This window comes from Lissotriton helveticus, chromosome 12 (assembly GCF_964261635.1).
Source record: "Lissotriton helveticus chromosome 12, aLisHel1.1, whole genome shotgun sequence".
NCBI lineage: Eukaryota > Metazoa > Chordata > Amphibia > Caudata > Salamandridae > Lissotriton > Lissotriton helveticus.
In genome coordinates this window covers 799,369,220-799,395,313 of record NC_136073.1, presented here as the reverse complement: position 1 = coordinate 799,395,313, position 26,094 = coordinate 799,369,220, and the positions used below count along the sequence as shown (strand labels likewise).

Sequence of the window (26,094 nt, the reverse complement as noted above, 5' to 3'; positions counted from 1 at the left end):
CACAGGACGTTTGTAAATGGCGTTTGTATTCAGCAGACATATTCAATCATTACAACATGAACATCATGTACTTTTGGGCATAAAACACATTTGGAAATATTACTAGCAGTACTAGACCCACTCGTATTGTTATGATATCAACAGTATGTACACTGTGGACAATTCCTAATCTACCCCTCCCCTCCCCCAGAGAGAGAGCACCCTTAGGAGGTACAAAAATCTGTCCACCCCAGTCCACCCTAGCAATCCTGATAATACAATCCCACATAGGATACACCCCAGGCCACAGCGATATCAAAGATATGTACATACATGAAATTAGAACACTTTTTATCAGCACCGCAGGCCGGAACCACATGGGTAAAGCCAATGTCAAATGTATTGTGCTTTTGGCGTGAAATCAATGTATAAAGCGGCACCACCGGCCACAATTTTATGAATCACAGGCGGTCCGCAGACTATCACTCCCACACACTCACTTCACACCCCTACACGGTGCAACAGGTATCAGCCCAGCGCCAATGGAACGTTCTTGCACACATATGCACTCAGCACCCTAAAGCGTTGCCACTGGTACCCAGCAAGTCAATGGATAACACCCTGCAGACTCCATGGTCCCAGCCTCCCTCCGCCCTGTAGGTCACCCTCTCCTATACCCCCGGATGGAAGATAGCCAGCCCCTTCTCCCGGATACTAGGCCGTAAACGGCAGAAGTCACATTTAGTCTGGGTCCTCTGGAGGCAGATGGAGATATGTAGCAAGTTTTAATTAGGAGGTAGACGTAAACAAGGAGAGTTTTGCAGCCACTCGGGAAGTTCACCCACAGGTCTCATAACACAATGAAGTCACACAGTCTCCCGACCAGCTTCCGACTGTCCGGAAGCGTTCCTCCAACTCAGCCAATCTCCTCGCTACTAGCTGACACCAAGATTTTCTTCGGGAGGAGCCAGATATGGAGAGGACAGTTGGTCACACGAGACGAGGGTCAAAGGGGGAACAACCGATGAATGGGGAGTAACACAGGGGAGCCTCTTGATAGGAGGCGGCACCCCAATCGGTACACGTTGATCAGGGTCGTGCCCAGGCAATCCGGGCATAGCGTCTGGTGCGCGTTGGTATGGGTCGCACGAGACACTTCAGGTCTAAAACACAAAGAGTTGCAAATTCCGACCCTCCCTGGAAATGAGGCACAGTGACCAGTGTACGTTGATATGGGTTGCCCCAGGAAATTCCGGTCACACCCAGTGAAGAGTTGAAAATTCCGTACCTCCCTGGAAATGAGGCACAACGTCCGGTGCATGACAATACAGGTTACACGAGACCAGTCCGGTCACACACACACAAGCGCAAGTTCAGCAGAGCCACATGAGGTAGAATGAGGCACTACTATGAGTACAACCACCCTCCAAGAGTCACACCTGGTGAATTGGACAGCACACGCAATGAGCATGCCATCGGTGTGACGCACGAGAGAGATGCAGCACGACCGACAAAACAGGCCAAGCAAAGTCCCACAACCGGGGAATCTGCTCACCACCAACAATGCGCTTATGAGTGTTGGGTCCCTGCGGTACAGGAACCACACACCTTAGATGCGGGCAAGATTCCTAGGGCTCCACAATAAACAATCTGGCCTGAAGGCACAAGTCTTAGTTCCACTCTCACACTGCGCTACCGGTTGGGATTCAGTAGCTGATGTGGGCACTTGAGAGGGCACCGCTCTCCAGATGTCACAGGTATATGGTGTAGGCTCTTCACAGGAGAACGTTGATGCCCTTGAGATCTCCGGGAGAACAGTAGCCCCCCGCTAATCCAAGAGGTAGCAATTTCACAAACATATTGAATAAACGAGAATGCAGGTGGATACATTTACTAGACACTATTGCACGAGGCCTGAACAAGTTTGAGGAAATCAGTAAACAGGTGTTTGTACTGAGCAATGGCTAACCCCGCCATTACCATTCAGTAGAGGACTGGACATGCTTTACTCTTATGCGCTTGCGACACAAGGCGCACTCTAGTTGGTACTTGCCCCTTAAACACTAAGTACATGGATGCACACAACCATCTAGTGCTATTGATCTGTAATGATACGATGTTGTTTAGCATACATGTTGACAGTCAATCACCTTGGATGTCCAACCAAATGGTCAACATGTCACTATACCATGTATGAATACTGTTTGTAAGCCAGCATGTTAATCTGTAATGCTATGATGTTTTTTAACACGCATATTGACAGTCATTCACCTTGGACATATGGCCAACGTGTCACTATACTATGTATGAATACTGTTTATAAGCATGCACGAGTCACATGTGTGTGCCCTTATTCTAAAACCATGTCTCCAAATGTAGGTACAACTGACAGTTCTTATGTGCCTTCTTTTAACTCCAGTCAACCATAACATGTGTCCTACACAACTGCCCACATATGGGCGTGACTGATGACTGCCACTGTAGCCACTGTACTAGCGGTTTTAATAACGTTGTTAATTTCACTATGTACAGTATTAATGCAACTTGTATCACTGTGTATATTTTCACTATGTCCATTCTAATTTATTAATAATATCTGCAGTACTCTACATGTACTATGAGCTAACCACCGGGTTTTACCACTTTATGATTTACTGCTAAATGTGTTTACAATGTCACTCCTTGCTTTCGTCGATGGTTATATACAGCACAATTCCTCTTTTGATGACACACCCTTGCCTTCACCACACGATGTAAGTCTTTCATTCATTTCCCAGACATGCGCTACCAGCGTGAGTTTCACGGCAGCAGGACTTCATAAGGAACGTCTTTGCGGCAGCCGTGTTCAGTTTCCAGCCGACTTGTGCGGAATACGGAAGCCGGATCTGCCGATTCAAGGTAATTAACCCCTGTAGTCTTGGCAATTCCCGTATGCTGGCATACGAGCGTTCTACTTAAGTAGGGTTCAATCCTAACTCTCCCCCACTATTCTTTTCAGTTTTTGCATTCATTGCATGGGATTGAACATACGACCTTCACATATCAATGATCGCGCCCATTATGACAAAAAATTCCCATGGATTCCACTGAAAGCTAGAAGGACCCTTATCCAGTCGCTCCTTATGAGCCGCCTCGACTACGGCAATTCCTTGTTGGTAGGAATCAGGGAAGACCTGCTATCTAAGCTGCAGGTGGTGCAGAATACCGCAGCCCGTCTGGCCCTCAATAAACCAGCACAAACCCCTTCTCTCCCTCTCCTGTGCTTTTTACAATGGCTTCCTGTTAGGAAGCGCGCCATCTTCAAATTACTTTGCATGGTCTATAAATCTCTACACGGGCTGGGCCCGGTCTATCTGACGAACAAAATCGCACGCTACCAACCTGCGCGACAACTTAGATCCAGCAATTGCAGCCTGCTCTGTGGTAGGAGAATTAGGAAAGTTAAAATGGGAGGCCGGGCATTTTCTTATCTGGCCGCAAACATTGGAATGAGCTTCCCGTGCCTGCCCTAACTTTGCACAATTTAAAAAGCTCCTCAAGACCTGGCTATTCTAAAGATGGACCAGTCACCTCTCCTCCATCTGCCTTCTTCTCTGGGCGCCGAGAGATCCCCTTGGGGATGATTTGTGCGCCTTACAAATGAGTAAAATAAATAAATAAATTAAGTGAGGAATCTACACCCCGCAAGCATCTGCAGGTAAGCTAGGACCATTATTGGCCTTTGCCTGTGTGAAATAAATTAGTGCAACAACCTGACCCTTTCCCCCTCACACCATAGGTGTGTGACAGGGCCTCATACCTACTCAGGTTGCCCCAGACACTCCTGAAGAAGACCCGCATGGCCGAGGTCCTGAATCACCCTCGTAGCCCTAAGTCGGGTCGAAACATCGATGCCCCCATAAGTAGCCTGGACCACGAGCCTAGCCCCAACATGCCACATAAGGATACATTTCTGTGTAAATTTAAATTGTACAAAAAGAAATTTGATTACTTTTACGTGGCCAGGCCAGAAAAGACTGTGATTTGTAACCAGTCCAACATTTGAATGTTTCTAACTATCCTCTATCCCACTGCCTTGAATTTCTTATTCATCCTCTCCACACCAGAGCACTTCTTCTCCTGCACGTTCCCCCTGGAGCAACCTACCTTCCCTACTTCTCCTTAATTGATACAGTCATCCTATTTACTATTCACCATATGATATGAGAATAAATTATTGGTGAAGAATACCTTGGCTGTTGCATTTCTTTAGTTTAAAACAATGTATTGATTACTGTGAGCTTAAAAATCTTTGTTGATGATCATGAAATTGTTTCTAAATACTTTTTTAAATAGAAGTCTAGGACCATTGTTTTTTGTATCACATTGTACCAAGGTCCGTGACCATTATTGGGTAACCCCATTTTTGTAATGCCCCCGCCCCCCCCCCCCCCAACGGTCCCTTGTAGAGCACACTTCAGCAGTTCTTCAGCCCAGGCAAGCCACTATTCAGATAGGGCATGCAGTCCCCTTCAATTACAGTAATCCTTCATGTGCACAACAGAGTCCTTTGGCAAAGTGCACCAGGTCCCATGTCCCCACAAGCATATCTCACCCATTGTTATACTGTTGTGTGTCTTTGAAGTTATGGGTGGTTTAAGGGGGTTCTCTTTCAACCACAGATGTCTCCCCTAAAATGTACGCCTCTCTGCCATGGGACTGTGGAATGTAGATCTTAATCTTTAATGGGGCCATGATCTGGACCCTAGAGGCCAAGTTTCAAAACCTCTCTCTCCAATCTATTCTATCCGGCCCTCAAATGGCAGAGGTCTGTCGTTCTAGTGGTATGTCTATAGTTTATGGCTATCACTGGGGAATGCACAGATGTGCTCCCCCGACCTCTGGTGTCCACTGGAGCGAAGCACCACAGCACACACGACTCGAAGAGCATAGAAATCCCCATATTCTACAAATGGCATTTCTATTCGAGTTATGTTAAAACCACTGGAAAGGGCTCAACCAATCAAACAGCTTTTATAAAGCGCAATACTGTCACCCCTAGGGGTATCTGGGAGCTGTGTCCGTCAAAGAGCCTGGGACTTCATTCTCTTTCTGAAGTCTACAAGCAAGGAGGCTGTGCGGAGTTGGAGAGGTAGGTCGTTCCAGGTCTTCGCAGTGTTGTAGGAGAAGGAAAGTCCACCGCAGCCGCTGCGACAGATGTGAGGTGTATGTGCGATAGCGAGTGTAGAGGAGCACAGGTGTCTGGAGGGTTGGTGGAAGTTCAATCGATGGTTGATGTAAGTAGGTCCGAGGTCATGGAGGGCTTTATAGGCGTGTGTGAGGATCTTGAACTGGCATCTCTTCTGGATGGGGAGTCTTTGGAGGTCTCTCAGGTGGGGGATGGAGATGTGGGTTTGTTTGGGGAGGTCCAGGACGAGTCTGGCTGCAGTATTCTGTACAGTTGGGAGTCTTCGAGGAGCTGGGTGGAGATGCCGGCGTAGAGGGAATTTCCATAGTCAAGTCAGCTGATGGCAAGGGATTGAGTGGCGGTCTTTCTGGTGTTTGTTTGGATTCATCTGAAAATTCTACAGAGCATGCGAAGTGTGTGGAAGCAGGAGGAGGAGACTCCATTGACTTGTTCTTTCATGGCCAGTTGGCTGTCGAGGATATTGCAGAGGTTGTGTGCATGGAGGTCCGAGATCTGCAGGCCATCAGCTGTGGTTTCATGCAGAGGTGTTCTTCCTGAAGATCAGTACTTCAGTTTTGTCTGAGTCGAGTTGGAGGCAGTTGTATCTCATCCATTTGGCTACTTTGGTCATGGCGTTGCAGAATTTGGTTTTGGCATTGGAAGGGGTCTTCGGTGAGCGAGAAGATCAGTTGAATGTCGTCTGCGTAAGAGATTATGTTGAGTCTGTGGGATCTGATGACGTCTGTGAGGGGGTTGTGTAGATGTTGAAGAGGGTGGGGCTGAAGGATGATCCTTGTGGAGTGCTGCATATGATGACTTTGGGTGCGGAGGTAAAGGGAGGAAGTTTATTTATTTATTTTGGCAGTTTTGTATAGCGCGAACAAGACCCTTGCGGGTATCAGAGCGCTTTACAGATCAAGTATAGGTAATGGCATATAACAAATATAAATATAGATACAGTAAAACATATAGATACATATATGAATACAGTAAGACCTGGGAACAATTAAAGATTAGTACATAGCTGTAGTAATGTCTAGGACAAGTTCAAGTGAATTTGGCCATGAGAATTGATTTCACTTCTTTTTTTAAATAGGCCGTAGATGAGTTAAGTCTCGTTTCTAGGGGTAGAGCGTTCCAAATCCTGGGTGCCATTCCTGAGAAGGTACGATTGTATGTTTTTTTCTTGGAGAAGCGTTGAGGTTTCAGAAGAAGATTGTTAGAGCTCCTGGTAGACCTGTTGCCTCCTGAGAGAACTAGTTTCTCCGCTAGGTATTTCGGGGTTTTGTGATGAAGTGCCTTATGTGTCATACAGGCGAATTTTAACTGGATTTTGGCCTCAAAAGGTAGCCAGTTGAGGGCCTGAAGGTCAGGGGAGATATGGCAGTTGCGTTTGGTGCCTGTGATGAGCCTAGCGGCTGTATTGATAGAGGCTCTGAGAGGAGCGGTTGTTGATTTGGGTAGACCACAGAGTGCGACACTCCCATAGTCAATTCTGGGAATTACTAGAAATTGAACTGCCTGTTTGAAGTAATTTGTGGGAATTAAGGGTTTCAGTTTTCTTAGTGTGTTAATCTGAAAAGTTGCACCCTTTGTTGCAGCGCTGATGTGTTTCAGCATGTTTAGTTTTTCGTCTAGGGTTATTCCCTGAGATTTAGCAGAATCAATGATGAGAGGTTGACCGTCTAGTGCCGTTAGGTGTTCCATCCACTCGCGGATGATCGTTGATTGGTTGGGAGGTGCAATCAAGAGAAATTCTGTTTTTAGTGTATTTAGTTTTAAATGGTTCTTAGCTAGCCAGATCTGTGTATCTTTGAGCGTTGAGTTAAGGGACTTGATGTCTTCAAGAGATTTGACCTTAATGTAGAGTTGTGTATCGTCTGCCAACATGTGATATTGGATATTTGCAGAATTGAGAAGCTCTGTGAGAGGTTCCATAAACAGATTGAAGAGTGTTGGGGAGAGAGAAGATCCCTGAGGTACTCCTAGAGTGACAGGGGTGGAATTAGATAATGATTGGTTGATCTTGAATCTTTGTGTTCTGTTTTGGAGGAAAGAGGTGAACCAGTTTAATACTGTTCCAGATAGCCCCATTCTATGCTTCAGGAGGTCCAGTAGGTTGACGTGTTTGACTGTATCGAAAGCTGAGGATAGGTCAAGGAGGATAAGAAGGCAGGCTTTGTTTTGATCCATTATTTGTAGTGCATCATCAATTATGTGGGTCATGGCTGATTCAGTGCTGTGTCCTGATCGAAAGCCTGATTGGAATTGGTCTAGCAGGTTGAAGCGGTCTATGTGGATACTCAGCTGTGTGTGGACACACTTTTCAAGTAGTTTGGCAAGGGTTGAGATGTTAGATATTGGGCGATAGTTATTTAAGTCAGTTGGGTCTGCTGAAACTTTCTTAAGGAGGGGGGATACCTGACCAGCTTTGAGGATGTCAGGGATGGATCCTTGCATGAGAGTGGAATTTATGATCCTCGTCCATAGGGGCACTAGCAGTGGCATGAAGGTCTTTAGGTTTGATGCTGGTAGGGGGGTCAGTGAAATGGTTAGAGGGATTCAGAGAACTGAGCATGTTGAGGATAGTTTCTTCATTGTAGAGGTTGATGGTGGACCAGGAGGCATTGTTTTTGAGGTCGGGAGTTGTGATGCAGTTGTACGGGGGCTCCGCTGTGGTCCGAGAGGAGATTGTGGGAGTAACGGGAAGTGATACTAGATCGTTAAGTAGGTCAGCCTTTAGCTTTTCAGTCTTTCTTGCGAAAAAGGAGGCAAGATCCTCACATTTGGGGAGTGTAACCTGGTTGGCTTGGGGGAGTAGTGGACTCCCTTAGACTGAGCTTTGATTATTTCGAAGAGTTTTTTGGGGCGATTCTTAGCATGGTCTAGTTGAGTACGTATGTATTCCGCTTTAGATCGTCTAATCCTTTTGTAGTAGGCATTTCTGGTGCTCCTCAGTAATTTCAGGTGAGCAGTGGACGGGACGGCTCTCCATTGTCTTTCAATAGCTCCTAATGATCTCCTATCTTCATTTAGTCTACCATCATACCAGGGGTTTGAGTTCTTTGTGTTGACTCTTTTTAGTTGTAGGGGGGCTATGGTGTCAAGAACCTTGTTCATCGAGTGGAAGTAGTGATTTGTCAAAGCCTGAACATCGGTTGATCCATCAGGTAGGGGCGCGAGGGTGTGACTAGCCGATGAAAAATTGAAAGGATTGATGTTTTCTAGGTTCCTCTTCCAGATTTGTGTTTTCGTGGGTTGGACCGAGAGCAGTTTGACTACTTCCTTGATATGAAAAGTGATAATGTGATGGTCGGACCAATCGCACGGGAGGATCGATTCCAGTTGGGTAGAGTTTGATTTGGAAATTATTAGATCAAGGATTGATCCTTTTTCATGCGTGGGGCTGTCGCAAATTTGGGTCAGATTGAGGTCGGATAGGAAAACTTTGAGGCTATTTACCTCTGGGTCGTCAAGATTGTTCCAGTGGAGGTTAAAGTCCCCCAGGAAGATCTGTGTATTCTGTTGCCCTACGTTCGTCGCTAAAATATCCATCAAATGTTCGATGAAGGAGAGGTTATTGCCAGGAGGATGGTAGAAAGAGTGTAGTGTGCATATTGGCTTGCTATTACTAGTAATGAGCAGGCAAAGGTATTCACAGGAAGAGAACATTGGGGTCTTAGAGCGGACCACAGCGATGTTGTTCCTGTGAATGCAGGCAATACCACCGCCTATCTTAATGGGTCTGTCTAGTCTTGTGATGTAGTAGTTTGGGGGAACTAATATGTCTAGAATGGGTGTGGATGACTCAGTTAGCCAGGTTTACGTTAAAATTATAAGGTCGGGTTCATTGGTTAAGGTTAGCTATGTCAGAGGAATGACGTACAGCCGATCTACAATTTAATAAAATGCATTTTAACTGGGCCTTGGTCGAGGTGGTGTTCTGGTCATGGGAGATGGGTACTCTTGTGAGGTTGCTTTCAACAATACCTCTGGGAGTGTGTCTTGTCCATCTTGAGGCATTGGGGAGGATGGGTTGGATTAAGGACAGTTTCTGTGTAGTCTCTAAGTGAACTGGCCCACCAGGTAGGAATGGAGATTCGTATGAGTGAAGTAGGGAAGTAATGTCCTTTGATGATAGTGTTCTCCTTTCCCTTGTTGGCCTGGATGAAGCATTGGGGTAAGGTACTGTTTTCCATTTGGGGAGCTGCTGAGGTGAGGGATTAGAGCAAGGCTGCAGAGGAGGTTTCGCTTTGGGTTTGGGTGGTTGCCTGATCAGATTGTGAAGAGTTTGGATGTCTTCCTTTATTTGTCGTAGGGATAGTATTATCTCATCTAGTTTGGGGTCAGGTGTTAGGGTTGTCATATTGATGGTCTGGACTGTGGTAAAAAGGGGCGGTGATGTAGTTTGTGTGGTGTCCTGGGGTGAGACTTGTGATGGATCGACGGGTGGTGGGTTTACAGTGACGAGTTCCATGGGGACGAGAGGGGAGGAGAGTGCTTTAGGAGTATCTGAATTCTTATATGGTATTGTTGTGGGAGGGGAGACATTAGGCAGGGGGAGGGTGAAGCGTGGCAGTGCAGGTGTAATGTTATGTGTTGTAATTTTCAAAAAAGTTTCCTTTCTGTGTTATTAGGCTTTTGTGTTAGTGACCAACAGGCCAAAAAAGTTATGTGTAGGGAGCTACCCTTTCTGTCAGGAAAAGGACTGGGTCAATAACTCTAAGAAAAAACAGGGTGCCTTTTCCTGATTCTTATGCCTTGTAGGTATGCCACTCCTACTGGAGGTGGCAACCTATGTATGAACAGGAATCGTGCAGTCTTATTAAGGTTACCAAATTTACAACCATGAATTAACAACCTTTCAGTGTTGTACGGGACCACATATAAAGCATGGAAAGCATAGAAATGTTTAAAATTTGTAGTGCATTTATTCAAAAGAATTTATTGTTTAAAAAGTCATAGTATCACAAAACTGTTTCATTAAAAAATCGTTACACGGTATATATTCAATGTATATAAACAATATTAATAACACATTTCTTAAAAGACAATATCAATTATTTTTAAAAAAAGTTCTCCTTTATACAGTATTGTTTCCAAAAAACATATTTGTAAAAAGATAATAAAACACAAATGTTAGGAACAAAAATGTCGACGCGGCGTTTCGGTGCCCCTGATGTTCTTGCACCTTCTTCAGGACTTGTTCCCTGATTGGTCACATCTACAAAGACATATATCATAATATGTTTCATTAGGTCCCATCTACTAGTTTCAGTTACATATACTCAATACAGCATTTGATAAACCTAACATTTGGTAACCTCTAAAGTCTCTTATGCACATCCCACCTTAAGATTTGTCACAACGCTGTTGTTATACTTTCTGCATTTATCTGTAAATTGATTAACTTCTAGGCTTGGTGGTGGTATGGTGATATTATTTTACACCAGTAGTAGATGACTAACTCAGTTTCATATTTCCTCTGCTGGACAGTCCCTTATCCCACCCACTTCTGAGATCTTTCTGTTGGTCATTTTCATATAGCCCTGAGGTCTGACATAGGATTCATTTCCCTTTTGCTCTGTGGTAATTTTTCAATTTTATCCCACTGTCGGTCATTTAAATGTAACCCTAAGGTCTGGAATGAGATTTCTTTCCCTTTTCCTCCCAACCAGTTTCGTTATCCAACTTACCCAGGTGGTATTCCCTGGACCCTTTTGATCATATGAGTCTGTTTAACATCTGCTCATACTTTCGTTCCCTTTAGCTATATGGGATTTCTTCTCAATCACTGTTCTTAGTTATTCCTTGGAGACTTTGGAAATTAACCACTTCAGTACTATAAAGTAAAGAGAAAATATTTATATATCTTCACTTTTTTCTTTTTTATGACTAACTCCTGTTCAGTCTAAAAGTTAAATATATGCTCCTCACCGGTTTTTATTTCCAATTCTTACTTTAGTTGTAAGGAGGATGCCTCTGGGAGCTCCCGTTCTTATGGGTTCAATACTTCACGCCCCGTCTAGGGATGGGATAATCTTTGTTAGTGTATCTTGATTGCTCCTTCATTTCATCTGAATTATCCCCTTCCTATTATTTTCCTTACCTTATTAGATATTTTGGAGTTATCAGTAGTTTACCTCACTCATGGGGATGTTGATCTTTTGGTAGAAGCCTTTTGACTTGGCCTGTATTTAATAGGAAGGGATACATTTTAAGGCTGAGTTAGAACAGTCTGTTTCCTTTAAAGAAAACATTCTTCTACTAGCAGCGCTAACAGAGCCCTGTTTTTACTTACTTGGTGAAGGGAGCTGAGCTGCGTGGCGTCCTCCTTGTCTCTTGAGTCTTTTCCATATACTGAAACTACCTTGTGTCTGATATTTATACTTGTCACAGATTGGTTCATTTTGACTAATCACTAACACCTGTTTGCTGTTAGTAGGTGCTGGTACACGGTGACCCGATTATGGCCGCCATCTTGTAGTGGGTTAAAACCCTAGTTCTCTATTTGCTTTTTTTACAAAGATTATTTCTGTTCTATCTCTCTGGGCATTTTATCGGTTTCCTCAATGTATACCTCCTTCTACTTATTTGCCGGATTCTGCTATGTTTTTCCGCTGTTAATTTCATATTTTATTTTTCTTTTTTAAGTGTTATGTTCGTTCCGCGTTTATTTTCCGCTGGGTCATCGCTAGCTCTTTTTTCTATTTTAGCGGGCACACCTCTATAGATCGAGGGGTTTACAACCTGATTCACCTCCGCTCGTACTGCGAGCGCCATTTTGGATTGGGAGTATTCGTGGTTTACTAAACTCCAGAGTGGTTATCTGTTTAGGTCCCTTGTTTTTACTCGAATGTTCAGAGTCATGGTATTTTATGTTTGGTCCTCGCCTGCTGTTATTTATAATTTAGCAAGCACATATCCATGGCATGTTTGTAACCCGATGAGTTTACAACCTAATTGTGTTCCGCTCATACTGTGGGCGCCATTTTGGGTTGGGAGTACTCGTGATTTACTAAACCCCTTAGTGGTTATATATTTGGGTCCCTTATTATCACTAGAATCACATCGCCTGCTATTATTTCTATTTTAGCGAGCACACATCTTTCGCACATTTATAACTTGATCAGTTGACACCCTTATTAAACTCCGCTTTTACTGTGAGTGCCATTTTGGATTGGGAGTACTCGTGATTTACTAAACCCCTTGGTGGTCATTTATTTGGGACCATTATTATAATTAGAATATTATGAGTCCTGATGTTTGTGAGGGCTCCCTCTTCCTGTTTATGCATATGGCAAAATAGCCCACATTGTGTATACTAATACCTAATAGTCTCCGCATTTTTAGAATGGAAACTGAAGACCCTTTTCGGTATTTCAATTTAAATAGTCCCGTCTATCTATCATTATAGCTATGTATTAGGATCTCCTAATCATTATTGTGTAAGGCATTATCTGTATACATAAGTACACAGTCTATCGTCCAGCCTTTTCTAAAGTGGATCAAGGATCCCCTGTTTCAAGGTGTGTGCGCTTACCCTACTGCTTTAGAGTTTCTACATACATATTACCCTATTCCTACCTTACCTATTCCTGTTTTTTAGGTTTTCTCTAATACTTATTTACAGTCCAAAAATTTTTTCTACAGTATTCTCTCCCAGTCTTCTTTGTTGTTCAGACCTATTTTATGGGAGTTGAACTTGGACATGTAGTATTGTTCTCTTTGTCTTCGTTTTTTAGTTAAATCTCCTCCTCTTTTATTTATCCTAACTTGTTCCACCACACACCATCGTATGTCTTCCACTGTGTGGCCCCTTTCTATCCAGTGGGCTACCAGGGGAGCTGTCAATTTCTTAGTACGGATGGCTGACTTGTGTTCTGTTATCCTTGTCCTGATTTCTCGTTGGGTTTCTCCTATGTATACTTTGCCACAAGGGCAATTGATCATTGACAACAAGGCACCGAGCCTCCCATTAAATGCACGACAGAGGACAGCATAAATAACGGGCACGCTGCCACTGGGAAGTGCACAGATCGACGGTATGTATGGGTGTACCTAAGCGGCTAGGCACCAGTGTGTTCGACAATACCCTAGCAAATCAAATTTGAATATCTATGCACTGTCTATCCAATACAGGCATCAAGAAACTGATGAAATTGGCGCTTAAATTCACAGCCCGACCCAAAAACAACGCTATAACCTTAATGGTATGTATTCATACTTACCAATCAGATGATAAGTCATAGCATTACCATAGAATAAGGTTTCTCATGATGATGTTCTGTGTATCCATACAGACATCAGTGAGACTGATAGTACCTGTGCGCAAATTGAAAGATGCCGTCTTGGTGAAAATATAGACCATTGATCAATTGTCTCCCCGGTTTTACAGTAAGTTGCAAATATGCAAACTCTACCATAATAACAGGCCGACGACAAGAGTTTGAGTTAACCCCAATCTCTCCTAGAAAATTTAAAAAGGAATCTCTTTCTTCCTTTTTTTGTACTTTAGATTGCGTGACTTACGACAAGTGGTTGCACAACAAAAAGATCAAAATTGATGATATAGGTGTCCTGATTATTAAGAACAGGAACTGTACCCCAACAATTCAAGTAAGTTGGCTTGTTAAGTATTGATAAATAGCCGAGACAGTGACAAAAAATTAGAGGTGCCCACAACTAGAACAATTTCTCTCCACTCACAACAAATGAAAATGAATGGTATGCATTTCTTTTTAGAAAGAAGACAACATTGGGTTTTAATTCGTCTGTCCTGAAGAAGGTGCCACTATACTCCTAAGCACCGAAACGCGTCGACAAAGGACTTAGTTTTTATTATAAGTGTATATTGAAGTAATATGCCCATTAAGTAACTTGTGAACTTCTTGTTTTATTTAATATTTAAGTTTGATGCATAACCATCAGGGACTCTGTGCTAGAATACCGTAACACGGAATTGTTAGAAAAAGGTGCCAATTTTGTACCACAGCACTGTTCGAAGATATTCGCAAAATGTTTTTAATGATGAATGAATATGTTTTATGAAAATAAATTTTGAGAGATTCAAATCTAAACTAGTGTGGTGCAATTAGAACTCTTAGTGTCACGGCTAAAAACAAAAGTTATTTGATATGCATGTAGGCCTGTTGGTCACTAACACAAAAGCCTAATAACACAGAAAGGAAACTTTTTTGAAAATTATTGTATACCCGGTCCTTTCTGGTCTCTGGGAAACTCTCTTTTTTGCAAGATGTTATGTGCTGTGACAGGACTGATGTTGGGATTTCGATTGCAGGGAGCGAGGGGGGATGGGGTAGAAACTGGAATAGAGTTAGTGGAAGGGGTGAGTGTGGGGGGTGAGGTGGAAAAGAAATGGGTGAGGAGATGGGGAGTGGTAGTGATGGGCAAGGGAGTGTGTGGGAAGTAGTAGGAATATTGGTGTTATTGGGGGGGAGCATATATACTGTGGGTGAGTATTATTCAGTGGAGTGACAGATGGACTTGTGGTGGATGTATTTGTGCTATGGGATGGCGAGGGAGAGTGACTAGCGGGGGGATTAGATAGAGAGACCCTCAGAGGATTAGGAGAGTCGGGATGGGGTCTTGTAGCCTTAGCTTTGATGATTGGGAAGATATTATCCAGTAGATTAAGGTTATGGTCTGATGCCTGCATGAGGATGATCCCATTGTGATAAATGGTAATTGTGACCGTTGCGTTGTAGAACGGGGAGGGGATGATGGATAGTGTAATACAGTGTGCAGTTTTCTTAGTAGATGCAGTTGCGAATAGGGTGAGAAAGGCTTTCCGCCATTGTGCTCTCCTTTTGGTGTAGAATATAATGTCATTCGTTATGTGTCCTGTGTTATTTGAGAAATAAGTGTCGGAGATTGGGGTTTCTGGGTGTGCTTTTAGGAGGTTATGTTTGAAGCTTTTTGCTGACTTTTTTGAGAGGGTAGGGGGGTATTTGATGTAGCAGGTGTGTTGGCCCTTCGGCTCCATAGTATATGATCCGATTGTTGGGGGGGTGGGAAGGTCAAATAGTTAGGGGGTTGGAGTGGGAAGGTATCTAAACAGGGCGTATGTGAGGTAATGGGCCTCCCTATTTGTTACAGCGCCTCATAAGGGGTCTAGTAGTTCTGAGGATTAATCAGTCAGAGATTATCTTCCTGGGTGAATGCTCTGTGTGCATCCTGTGAGGAAGGAGGCAATACACTTGAGGGCATCTTGTCTATGTTATAGAGTCTGGTGATGAGGGTGTGTGGGAGACAGTGTTGAACGCTGCAGAGAGGTCAAGGAGGATCAGGGCCACAGTTTCTCTACGGTTGAGGAGTCTTCTGATGTTGTTTGTGGCGGCAATCAGCACAGTCTCAGTGCTGATTGTGAGGTGGTAGGTAGTTATGTTCCACAAATCCGGTGAGCTGCTGGTTGATGTCTTTCTCAAGTACTTTGGCAGGGTAGGGGAGCAGGTAGATCGGACAAAAATTTTTGTTGATCGTTGGGATAGGTGAAGGCTTTCTCTAGGGGGGGGGGTCTGATGTCTGCATGTTTCCTTCTGTCCAGGAAGGTTCCTGTGGAGATAGAGGTATTAGGACACTGGTGATTTGAGTGCTAATTTGGTTCATTGCGAGGTTGTAGAAGTGGTGGGGGAAGGGGTTGGTGGGCGCCCGGAGTGGATGAAAGACATGATGGCTGAGGTGGTCAAGGTGGTGAGTGGAGACCAGGCAGCAATGGTTTGGCTGTTGTTCGCTGGTTGGTTGAGGATGTTGTGGTTGAGGGTGATGGGTTGGTGGTTGAAATTTTTGAAGGTGTTGGTGATCTAGCTGTGAAAGTAGTTTGAGAGGGAGTTGCAGAGTTCTGGGGAGGGATAGGATAGTGTTTTCTGTAGCTGTCTGGTTGGAGAATTCTTTGGACATTTTCAAGAGTTGCTTTGTAGTGGTTGGCTGTGGAGTCGATGCTGGAGGTGATGGCTACTTTCTTGGCTACCTTTATGTGCTGGTGATAGTTGCTATGGACTGTTTTGTGAGCTGCTCTTTCGGTGGAGTTCTTGGTGGTGCGCCATTGTTTCTGCAGTTGATGGCAGTTGGGCTTAGTGGGTCTTAATTTCCAGCTGGCATGTTTGGATGTCTTGTTGGTAATGTATGTTTCAGTGGGCTAGCTGTTGGTGCTGTCAGTGATCCAGGCTGCGAAGTTCTGGATGGCCTGGTCGAGGTCTGTTGAGGCCTGGGGTTGAGAGGTGGTGAATGTAACCACTGAGTTTCGCTGACCTCGCTGCAGCTGCGGTGAGAGGAAGTCTGAAGACTTGTGATGGTGTGCTGGGCATCAATAATGGTGAAGCGACCGCTGAGCCTGTAACCAGGCGAGGTCGCCCCCACACACCCCTGCTACTGCCTCCATCAGCCCTCTGATGCCCTTGGTGCCCCTGCTGCCTTTGTTTAAGCTGCCTTAGTCTTTATTTTATTTTACTCGTTTTTACTCGTTTTTTCCCGTTTTTCCTCGTTTTTCTCTGGTTATTTTTCTCACTCTACGGTTTGCCTCCTCCTTCTCTCTTGTCATCTGCTGCCCTTGGTGCCCTCTGCTGCCTTCATTTCTGCTGCCCTGCTTTGTTTTCACTCATTTGTCCCACAGGGCGACCCAGCCGCCGCTGAGCCGCCCTCTGCCCTCCTTTCCCGCCGCTGCCTCTCTGCGGCCCCGCCCCCCTCCTGCCCATTCGCCGCCCCGCTCCCGCCACCCAGCTGCTCCTCCCTCCCGGCTCCTTCTTATGTTGCCCCCACGCCCGCGCAGCGGGCGCGCCGATTGTGCGCCGAAGGCGCGCCAAAGGCAAGCCCGTCTGCGCCCGTCCGTGTCTGGCCCGTGCCCAGCGCCAGGACCCCTGGCCCCCGCCGCTGCAAGACGACCCGACGGACCTACGATGCCGCCAGCCTCAACGCACTCAACGCCGGACGGTCCCCCGCCTGCTACCGAGCCACCCCGAAACGCACCCACGGACCCTTCACCTGCAAAAGCTGCAAGTTCACCTGCCTCCGAACCTGCACCGCACCCGCCAAGCCAAACACCAGCAGCAACCACCTGAAGTGCATCCTGCTCAACACCCGCTCCGTCCACAGACACGCCGTGGAACTCTGGGACCTCCTCGACTCAACATCACCCGACATCGCCTTCCTCACGGAAACCTGGATGAACGTCTCCTCAGCCCCCGACATCGCCATCGCCATCCCGGACGGGTACAAGATCATCAGGAGGGACCGCATCAACCAGACCGGAGGAGGCATCGCCATCGTCCACAAGAACACCATCCGCATCACGACCGACTCCGACGACACCTTCGCCACCGCGGAACACCTCCACTTCCAGATACACACCGACCCCAAGACCACCCTCAGAGGCACCCTCATCTACAGACCCCCGGGACCACGCACACATTTCAGCGAAGACATCGCCGACTTCATCAGCCTACATGCCATCCCCTCCGCCGACTACATCCTCCTAGGAGACCTCAACTTCCACCTGGAGAACAACAAGGACCGCAACACCGCCGCCCTGCTGGAAAACCTCGCCAACCTCGGACTCAAGCAACTGGTGAACACCCCCACCCACTACGCCGGCCACACGCTTGATCCTGTCTTCTCTTCCAGCAAGTACATCACCTTCAGCCACGCCACCGGACTCCACTGGACCGACCACAGCTGCGTCCACTTCAGCTTCAAAAGAACCACGACCCACCACCACCCGCAACAGGTACCTCACAGAAGCTGGAGCAAGATCACCGCCGACCAGCTCACAACCTCCCTCAGCCAGAGCCCACCCGCCAGCACAACGGACCCCAACGAAGCAGCCCGCAATTTCACACAGTGGCTGACCGCCTGCACCGACGACCTCGCACCACTGAAGAACCCTCCCAGCAGAACGAGAAGCAAGAAGGCCTCCTGGTTCACCGACGAACTCAAGGACTCCAAGAAGAACTGCCGCACCCTCGAGAAAGCCTGGCTCCTCGACCAGACCACAGACAACATGACCGCCCTCAAACAAGCCACCCGCAAGCACCACCAGCTCATCCGCACCACCAAGAAGAAATCACTAAAGGATCGACTGGACAACAACGCCCGCGACAGCAAGGAACTCTTCAGCATCGTCAAGGAGTTCTCCAACCCCAGCACCGGCAACAACGACATCACTCCCTCACAAGATCTCTGCGACTCTCTCGCCTCGTTCTTCCACCGCAAGATCGCCGACATCTACAACAGTTTCGGCGCACCACCCACGCACCCAACCGTCAAACCAACGCCTCCCACCACCACCCTCCGCACCTGGACCACAGTGACCACCGAAGACACAGCCCGCACGATGAACACCATCGACTCCGGATTACCCACCGACCCGTGCCCCCACCACGTCTTCAACAAGGCCGACTCCACCATCGCACCCCAACTCCGGAACATCATCAACTCCTCCTTCAACACCGCCACCTTCCCGGAGTGCTGGAAGCATGCCGAGCTCAGCGCCCTACTGAAGAAACCAACAGCGGACCCCACCGACCTCAAGAACTTCCGCCCCTTCTCGCTCCTCCCTTTTCCTGCTAAAGTCATCGAGAAGATCGTCAACAGACAGCTGGCCTCCTTCCTCGAGACGAACGGATCCCTCAACCTCTCGCAGTCCGGTTTCAGAGCCAACCACAGCACCGAAACCGCCCTCATCGCAGCCACTGATGACATCCGAGCCCTGCTCGACAATGGGAAACAGCGGCACTCATCCTCCTGGACCTCTCTGCAGCGTTCGACACTGCCTGCCACCGCACCCTAGTTCAACGCCTCAGCAACATCAGCATCCAGGAGAAGGCACTGGAGTGGATCGTCTCGTTCCTCGCCGGAAGAACACAGAGAGTTCGCCTCCCCCCGTTTTGATCCGAGGCCACTGAAGTCATCTGCGGCGTACCACAAGGATCATCACTCAGCCCCACCCTCTTCAACGTCTACATGAGACCTCTTGCAGCCATCGCACGCCAACACAACCTCAACATCATCTCCTACGCCGACGACACACAGCTGATCCTCTCCCTCACCAGAGACCCTGACACCGCCAGAACTAGCCTACACGAAGGGATGAAAGACGTCGCCGAGTGGATGAAGAACAGCCGCCTGAAACTGAACTCAGACAAGACGGAAGTCCTCATCCTGGGACCATCACCCTCCGCCTGGGACGACTCCTGGTGGCCCCCCGCCCTGGGCACCGCTCCCAAACCAACAGACCACGCACGCAACCTGGGCTTCATCCTGGACTCCTCCCTCTCGATGACCAGACAAGTCAACGCCGTCTCATCATCTTGCTTCCACACCCTACGCATGCTCCGCAAGACCTTCCGATGGATCCCGACCGAAACCAGGAAGACAGTCACCCAGGCACTCGTCACCAGCCGACTGGACTACGGAAACACCCTCTACGCCGGAACAACAGCCAAGCTACAGAGAAGACTCCAACGCATCCAGAACGCATCCGCCCGACTCATCCTGAACATCCCCCGACGCTGCCACATCACCAGCCACCTGAAGGACCTGCACTGGCTCCCCGTCAACAAGAGGATCACGTTCAGGCTCCTCACCCACGCACACAAGTCTCTCCACGACCTGGGACCCAAGTACCTCAACGACCGCCTGACCTTCTACACACCCACCCGCCAGCTACGATCGACCAGCCACGCCCTCGCCGCCGTTCCACGCATCCGAAGAGCCACCGCCGGAGGAAGATCCTTCTCCTACCTGGCGGCCAAAACATGGAACTCCCTCCCCATCCACCTTCGACTGACCCAGGACCATCTCGCCTTCAGAAGACAACTCAAGACCTGGCTGTTCGAACAGTAGCAGACCCCTTCCCCCAAGCGCCTTGAGACCCTCCCGGGTGAGTGCGCGCTATACAAGTGGTATGATCGATTGATTGATTGAAGTGTACAATGGTGTGGTCAGTCTAGGTGATTTCTGTGGTGTGACTGAATTTTGATTCTGTCGCTGGAGGTGAAAATATGTGTCCAGCTTTGTGCATGGGTTCGGTGACCAGTTGGGTGAGGCCAATATGATTCTCCAGGAGGGCGGTGGAGTTGGGGTCCTCGATATGGAAGTTGAGGTCGCAGAGTAGGACATATTGGTGAGAGTTGATTGCTAGGGGGGCAATGAGGTTGGAGATGGTGCAGCAGTCAGTTGCTCAGGTCCCGGGGGTCTGTAGACGAGAGTGCCTTTTATCGTGGTCTTGGCATCAGTTCGTAGTAGGAAGTTGAGCATTTCCAAGAGAGATGTGGGGTCATAGTTGGTGATGGTGCATCTGATGGTTTCCTTGAAGATGATGGCAATGCCTCTGTCTGTTTGTTGGCACTATCTCTGTGTATCATCTGGTAGCCTTCAGGAATGGTGGCAGTGATGTCTGAGTTCAACGAGGGGTTGAGCCACATGTTGGTAATGAAGGAAACGTCCATGGAGAGGGTGGTGATGGTGTCCAAAATGTCCTTGGTATGTTTGCAGAGTGAGCAGGCATTGAGCAAGATGCAATGGAGAGGTTGCAGGCGTTCTTGGTCTTGTGGGCAGGCGTGGTGCAGGATCTTTAGTAGGTTGTGTTACAGGAGAAGTGGCGGTGACAGCAGGTGAAGGGTCCTTTGGTGGATCAAGAGGAGGAGGGGACACAACTGTTGCTTCAGCATCCGGGGTCCTGTTCTAGAATTCCTTGACAGTGTACCGATCGGTGGCGAGAGGGCCGGAGGTCCTGGTACTGGGCGTTGCCCAACTGGCAGTGCATTGGCATTATGCCTGCTGTATTTGTCTGCTGTGTGCCAAGCTGCGGCCTCCATTAGAGGTCCTGGGAGCCAGACAATGACCAGGACCTTGCAGGAGAAGGCAAGAGAAGGTAGAACAAATGAGGCCAATACACCCAAGAAAAGCAAGTTTTTACGAATGTTGTGTTGGTTTTAGGAACGACACAAACATAAACAAATTGGCAGCGAGGGGTGGAATTAAACCCCACCTTCCGAACACAGCATGCCTCGCAGAGCAGTGCGTTTGCGCTGCTAGGCTCAAGCTAAAAAAGTAGTGCTTGAAAAGGATGCAACAGGAGGACACAAGAAATGAATGCATTGATGGTCCAATGGAGGTACAATCACCAGAAATGGAATGAAAGCCTACACATACTAAAGGATTAAGAAACGTGCAGAAGAGTGTGATAATTAATCCAACCAATGGCAAGCAAGAGGTGAACTCTAAGCTGAATGAGCACCGCAAGAACCCCAGTAATGGTGAGGCCATGCTCTGTAAATGTGTAATATATATACATTTGTCCAACCATAATCGCTTCTACTTTTCTTAAAATGTAATCGAGTGAATTTGAAAGTTATATATATATGTAACTCTAACCACAAGTATCTGTAGTAGACATGTTTACTTACTACCATTCTTTTTGATTTTAGAGTCTATCTGTTTCGTACCTTTTATATAATTCATGTACTCTGAAGTACTTATGTAATGTAACTTGTTCTAGTGTAAAGCGCTCGGACACCTTCGGTGTAGGCGAGCAAGGGGGACTGGGAATGGGTGATATCATAGGAACAGGCTGAAGACCAGTATGTTTCCTCAAACTGGGTTTTATTTTTAAAGTACGCCTGGTTCTAAATGTCAGTCTCTCCCTGGCAAACTCCAGCTTGTCCGTGGTGGTAGTGTTCTTCGGTTGGGGTGATGTCACGTGGCTGTTTTCTCCGTTGCAGCGTCTCCAGACCCCAAGGAAAAAGGAGACCAACAGAGGGAGCCCTTAGTTTGCAACCTGATAGCGCCTTTCCCCATACAGGACCGAGTGGTGGTGAGGGGGCACCCGTGATATGTACAGCTCAAACGTGCTCGTGCTCAGTAGGGAGGAATGGTGTGAGGAACGTGGGAAGGGTAGGGGGTTCGGAGGGTAACGCTAAGGACACAGGAAAGGCACGCACCGGGAAATATACACTAATTACACAGGGGTTTTCTTTCTCCCCACCCAGGCCGCCCAACGCAGCCGTACCTGGGAAAGCCACACTCCTACCTCGGGAGTGTGGCACGGCGGTGCACAGGGTCGTTGGCCTCCTGGCTCTCCTCCGCTCTCGCTTCTTCCGTCCTTTTCGTCTTCACCTCGCTCCGCTCTCGGTCTCACTTCTCCGGCTCCTCCGTTCTCCTCCTCGGTGATCTCACACCCCGCATAAAGGATTTCCTGTCCTTTCACCAATCCAGCACTTCCTACGTCACTCGGGGGCGGGGTTTCCTCGTAATCCTCATACTCCCAGTTAAAGGCACCGGTGTCTTTCTCCACGTCCTGATCCGACATGGTTCCCCATTCAGCCCTCGATGAGTCAGTCTGTGGGGAAGGAGGGGAGTTAGGGTCAGGGGTCCACCAGTCCTCTAGGCCTCCCGTCCCAACTCCGTTACATTCGGGTAAAGTTTGCACTATATAAAAATATATAAATACATAACCTAACAATATGTCTGACAACTGAGAGCACTGTCTAGTAGGTAAGACCTGATAGCAGATGACACCCACCAAATGCGGGAGTAGACCGGTATGCACAAGCATTTTAGGTATGCACATGCAATTTGTATAGCTGCCAACTCACATGGTGCCACAGTGAGATACATGATATCGGCTCCCATCACACAGTCTCCCGGTGAGGAGCCAATATCACACTGTGGCAGGAAAGAAGAGCTGAGAGGCTTTGAACTGCTGAAGTACATTAACAGGTGGTTTCAAAAGTGCCTCCTAGGTTCTTTTCCATTATAGGAAATGGGGTAACCCAATCAAAATCCTTGGACCTGAGTATCAAGTGGTATAGAAAACAATTGGTCCTGGACCTTTCTTTTCACAAAAAACACTTTCTGAAAGAATTGTTACTTCCAAATTTATTCAGTGCATGCATACAATCAGTTCAAGATCAATTAAATCAAATAAAGAATATTCTTTGATGTGCAACAGCCTGATTCTTCCCTTAAAAAGACATATATTTATTATTCATAAACTTATTACCAAACACTGGTAGACACTCTACCATGCATATAACTTAAGGAAAAAGGGGGGGTTGCTTCAATGGAAAAGTGCATTGGAGGGGTGCTTGGGTGTGGAGTGAGTGAGGATAAGGAAAGAATCCAAAAGGCGTCAGAAAACAAACAATACCGTAGATCATATAACTGATAACAAAAATCAGTCTGTTCTGGCCTGTCCAACAGAATATTTGTATATATTCAGTTCATAAGTTCATTTTGAGGTACAAACAAAACAGAGGGGCAAAGGGAGAAGCAACCTATACATGGTTGAAAGTAGACCTGGCTACCGTGATGGCCACCTGCATACAAGTTGCGGTTTCTTAATGGCCAACGAAAAATGTAATCCTCAAAAATCCATATGAGGGATAGGTGAAAGGATCGTCATCTGCACTAGTGCTGTGGTGTGCATCCACAATTAAAGTGAATCCTGTTCCAGTAGTGACCCTTATTTAAGATGCGAGTCGATCAGCAACTAATCCTTCAGCGTTAACGGAGCGCAGTCCTTACTCGACTGACACCACTGTGCCTTGTATAGGTTGCTTCTCCCTTGCCGCTTGTCCTGAAGAAGACCCGCAGGCTGAGGTTACAGTTACCCTCTATGTCCCTAAGCCGGGTCGAAACGTCGACGCATATCCCAAAAAGGCCTGGACCACGTCTCCCCCTTACTGCCTTTTTACAGATGATATTTCTCTGTTGTGTTTATAAATTATATTGAACTTATGAACTGTATATAAATATACTGTTGGGCAGGCCAGAACAGACTCATTTGTTATCAGTTATATGAATTACAGTAATGTTTGTTGTCTGACGCCTTTTGGAGTCTTTCCTTTTCTTATCCTCACTCCACACCCGAGCACCCCTCCTATGCACTTTTCCATTGAGGCAACCCCCTCCTCCCTTTTTAGGTTTCGTCCTGGCGTTGCAACTGCGTAGCAGTTGCTCCGCCCAGGCGAAATCTAATGTTATCTCTATAGTGGGGACTTGAAACCGCCCCTTCTTCCATTGGCTAGCTCCATAAATGGAGGCTAGCCATTGGAAGAGATTGGCTGTCAATCACGTTTTCCCGTGAAAACGCGATTCGGGGGCGTTTCTGGGTCTTTTTTTAAGCCCCGCCCCTTGTTGCCGTGTGTCCCGGGCTGCGCTGTGATTGGCTGCAGGCCCGGGGCACCCCAGTGACGTCATTTTCCGGGCCGCGCTGTGATTGGCTGCCGGTCCGGGACACCCCCGTGACGTCAGCCAATCACAGCATGGCCCGGGACGTGACTTGTTTTACTTGCGTTCGCTCTTCACTTTGCCATATTTATATATCTTTACCATTATCGTGACCTGTCTTTTACTCCCACACACCATATATTTAATCTATTCCTTCAACGTGTAGTTTGGTCTGCCATCAGTCAGACATGGGTCGAGAAAGTGCCTGGCGGGGTTGGATGGGGGTGGAGGGAAGAGCGGCTGATCTCCCACAGTTATGCCCTGTTTTTAAAATATATCATCTGATGTTCTTTGGGTATGGAGATGATGGTGCCAGATTATAAGGTCCCACCAGCCAGCCACGCTGCTTCTGGCAAGAATCTTCAGTCCCTGCCAGCATCAAAGCAGGCTCTCTGCGGCCACGAAGGGGTTAAGTCTGTGCTCCTGCTACAATGAGCAGACAGCAGACGCCTGCCTTACTCTGTCAGCCCAAAGCCCCACAGGTGGCAAAACACCCAAAAAGTTGGCACAAAAAAACGGTCTTTTTTTGCTATGGGAAAGGGAGCGTCTCACAGGCAAAATGTCATTTTGCCCGGAGCTCCAACAATCCTTATATTAAGTGTTTGTTACTCTGTGCCTCTGAGCTTTAATGTTCACAATCACGAAAGCAAATCGAAAGAATTCATGGACTGTAATAGACTTGGGGAAATGCACACGGCAGGCCCCAGATGTTTACCTCTGTCTGGAGGCGAGTTTCAGTGAATGATGCAGGCTAAACCCTCACTCCGTGACTGACCCCGAGGTGCGCGTGAAACACGACTCATGGGGCGGGAAGGACACATTATATGAGCCAGCCAGCCAGTGACGTCAGGTTATAATGTCGTCACAGGGGCATGCTGCGGGTGTGACCTCGAGGATGTTATAAATGTACTGCTTGACAAAGACCAGCCCCCTTTAAAAGGACGGTAGCGCTGGGGCGGAGTCTGCCAGATGCTGGAGTGAAAGGCCATTAAAGGGACACACGCTGGGCCAGTTCCCCTGAAAGGACAGTGGGTTGGGAGGGAAGACGCCCTGTGATCGTTAAATACCTCTGACAGGCGAGGCCAGGGTCTGCAGGTCGTATGTGGACACATCGCTGCCGGTGGGGCTGGGGAAGAGTCTGTCAGGTGTCAGGCTGGTGCTTCTGTAAGATGCTTCCTGACGCACGAGTGTCTCTGCCCCAGCCCCTCCAGCCTCGGAAAGGGCCTGGCCTGCCTGTAACCCCCTGGTGTCCATCCTGTTTGTGATTGGCCGCCGCAGCCCCCACCCAGCCCGCATCTGGGAGCCCTGGGGGCAGGCGGGTGTGGGTCCAGCTCTCGTCCCACTCCTCTCTGCCCCCTCCCTCTCTCTCTTCCCCTCTGCCCCCTCCCTCTCTCCCTCTCTTCCCCTGTCCCCCCCCCCCCTCCTCATCGGGCTGCCTCTGCTTCTGTCTCACATGAGCCCGTGGAGTTCACTTTCCCCTGGAAGCCCCTGCGGCTCTCGCGCTCCCGATGGCCGACTCCATCCTCAACCACTCGTGGCCCTCCTTCTCCCGGCTGTGGATGAAGAGATGGTCCTTCAAGCGAGGTAAGTCCCGGGGGAGGGAGGGGCGCCGCTGGGGGGGCGCCCGGGACCCCCGGGGACGGCCCCCTGGACACTAAAGGCAGGGTGTGCACTTGCACAGGCAGCTCTGCCACGGAAGA

The 26,094-nt window shown here is 47.7% G+C and overlaps 1 protein-coding gene across 6 annotated transcripts in view; it reads right to left on the bottom strand.

Annotated features, from left to right (window-relative positions):
• Window positions 1-26,094, bottom strand: part of LOC144798592 (uncharacterized) — a 352,559-nt gene that overhangs the window by 321,012 nt on the left and 5,453 nt on the right. For 3 of the 6 annotated variants that reach the window (XM_078669548.1, XM_078669547.1, XM_078669546.1), the window contains exon 2: window positions 22,194-22,502. The exons of 1 other annotated variant lie outside the window; for it this stretch is intronic. In XM_078669548.1, coding sequence (XP_078525674.1) covers window positions 22,194-22,502 — 309 coding nt within the window. Of the gene's footprint in view, window positions 1-10,066; window positions 10,371-22,172; window positions 22,503-26,094 lie in introns of those variants that run through there. 2 more of the 6 variants (XR_013603572.1, XR_013603573.1) reach the window with 2 other exon arrangements.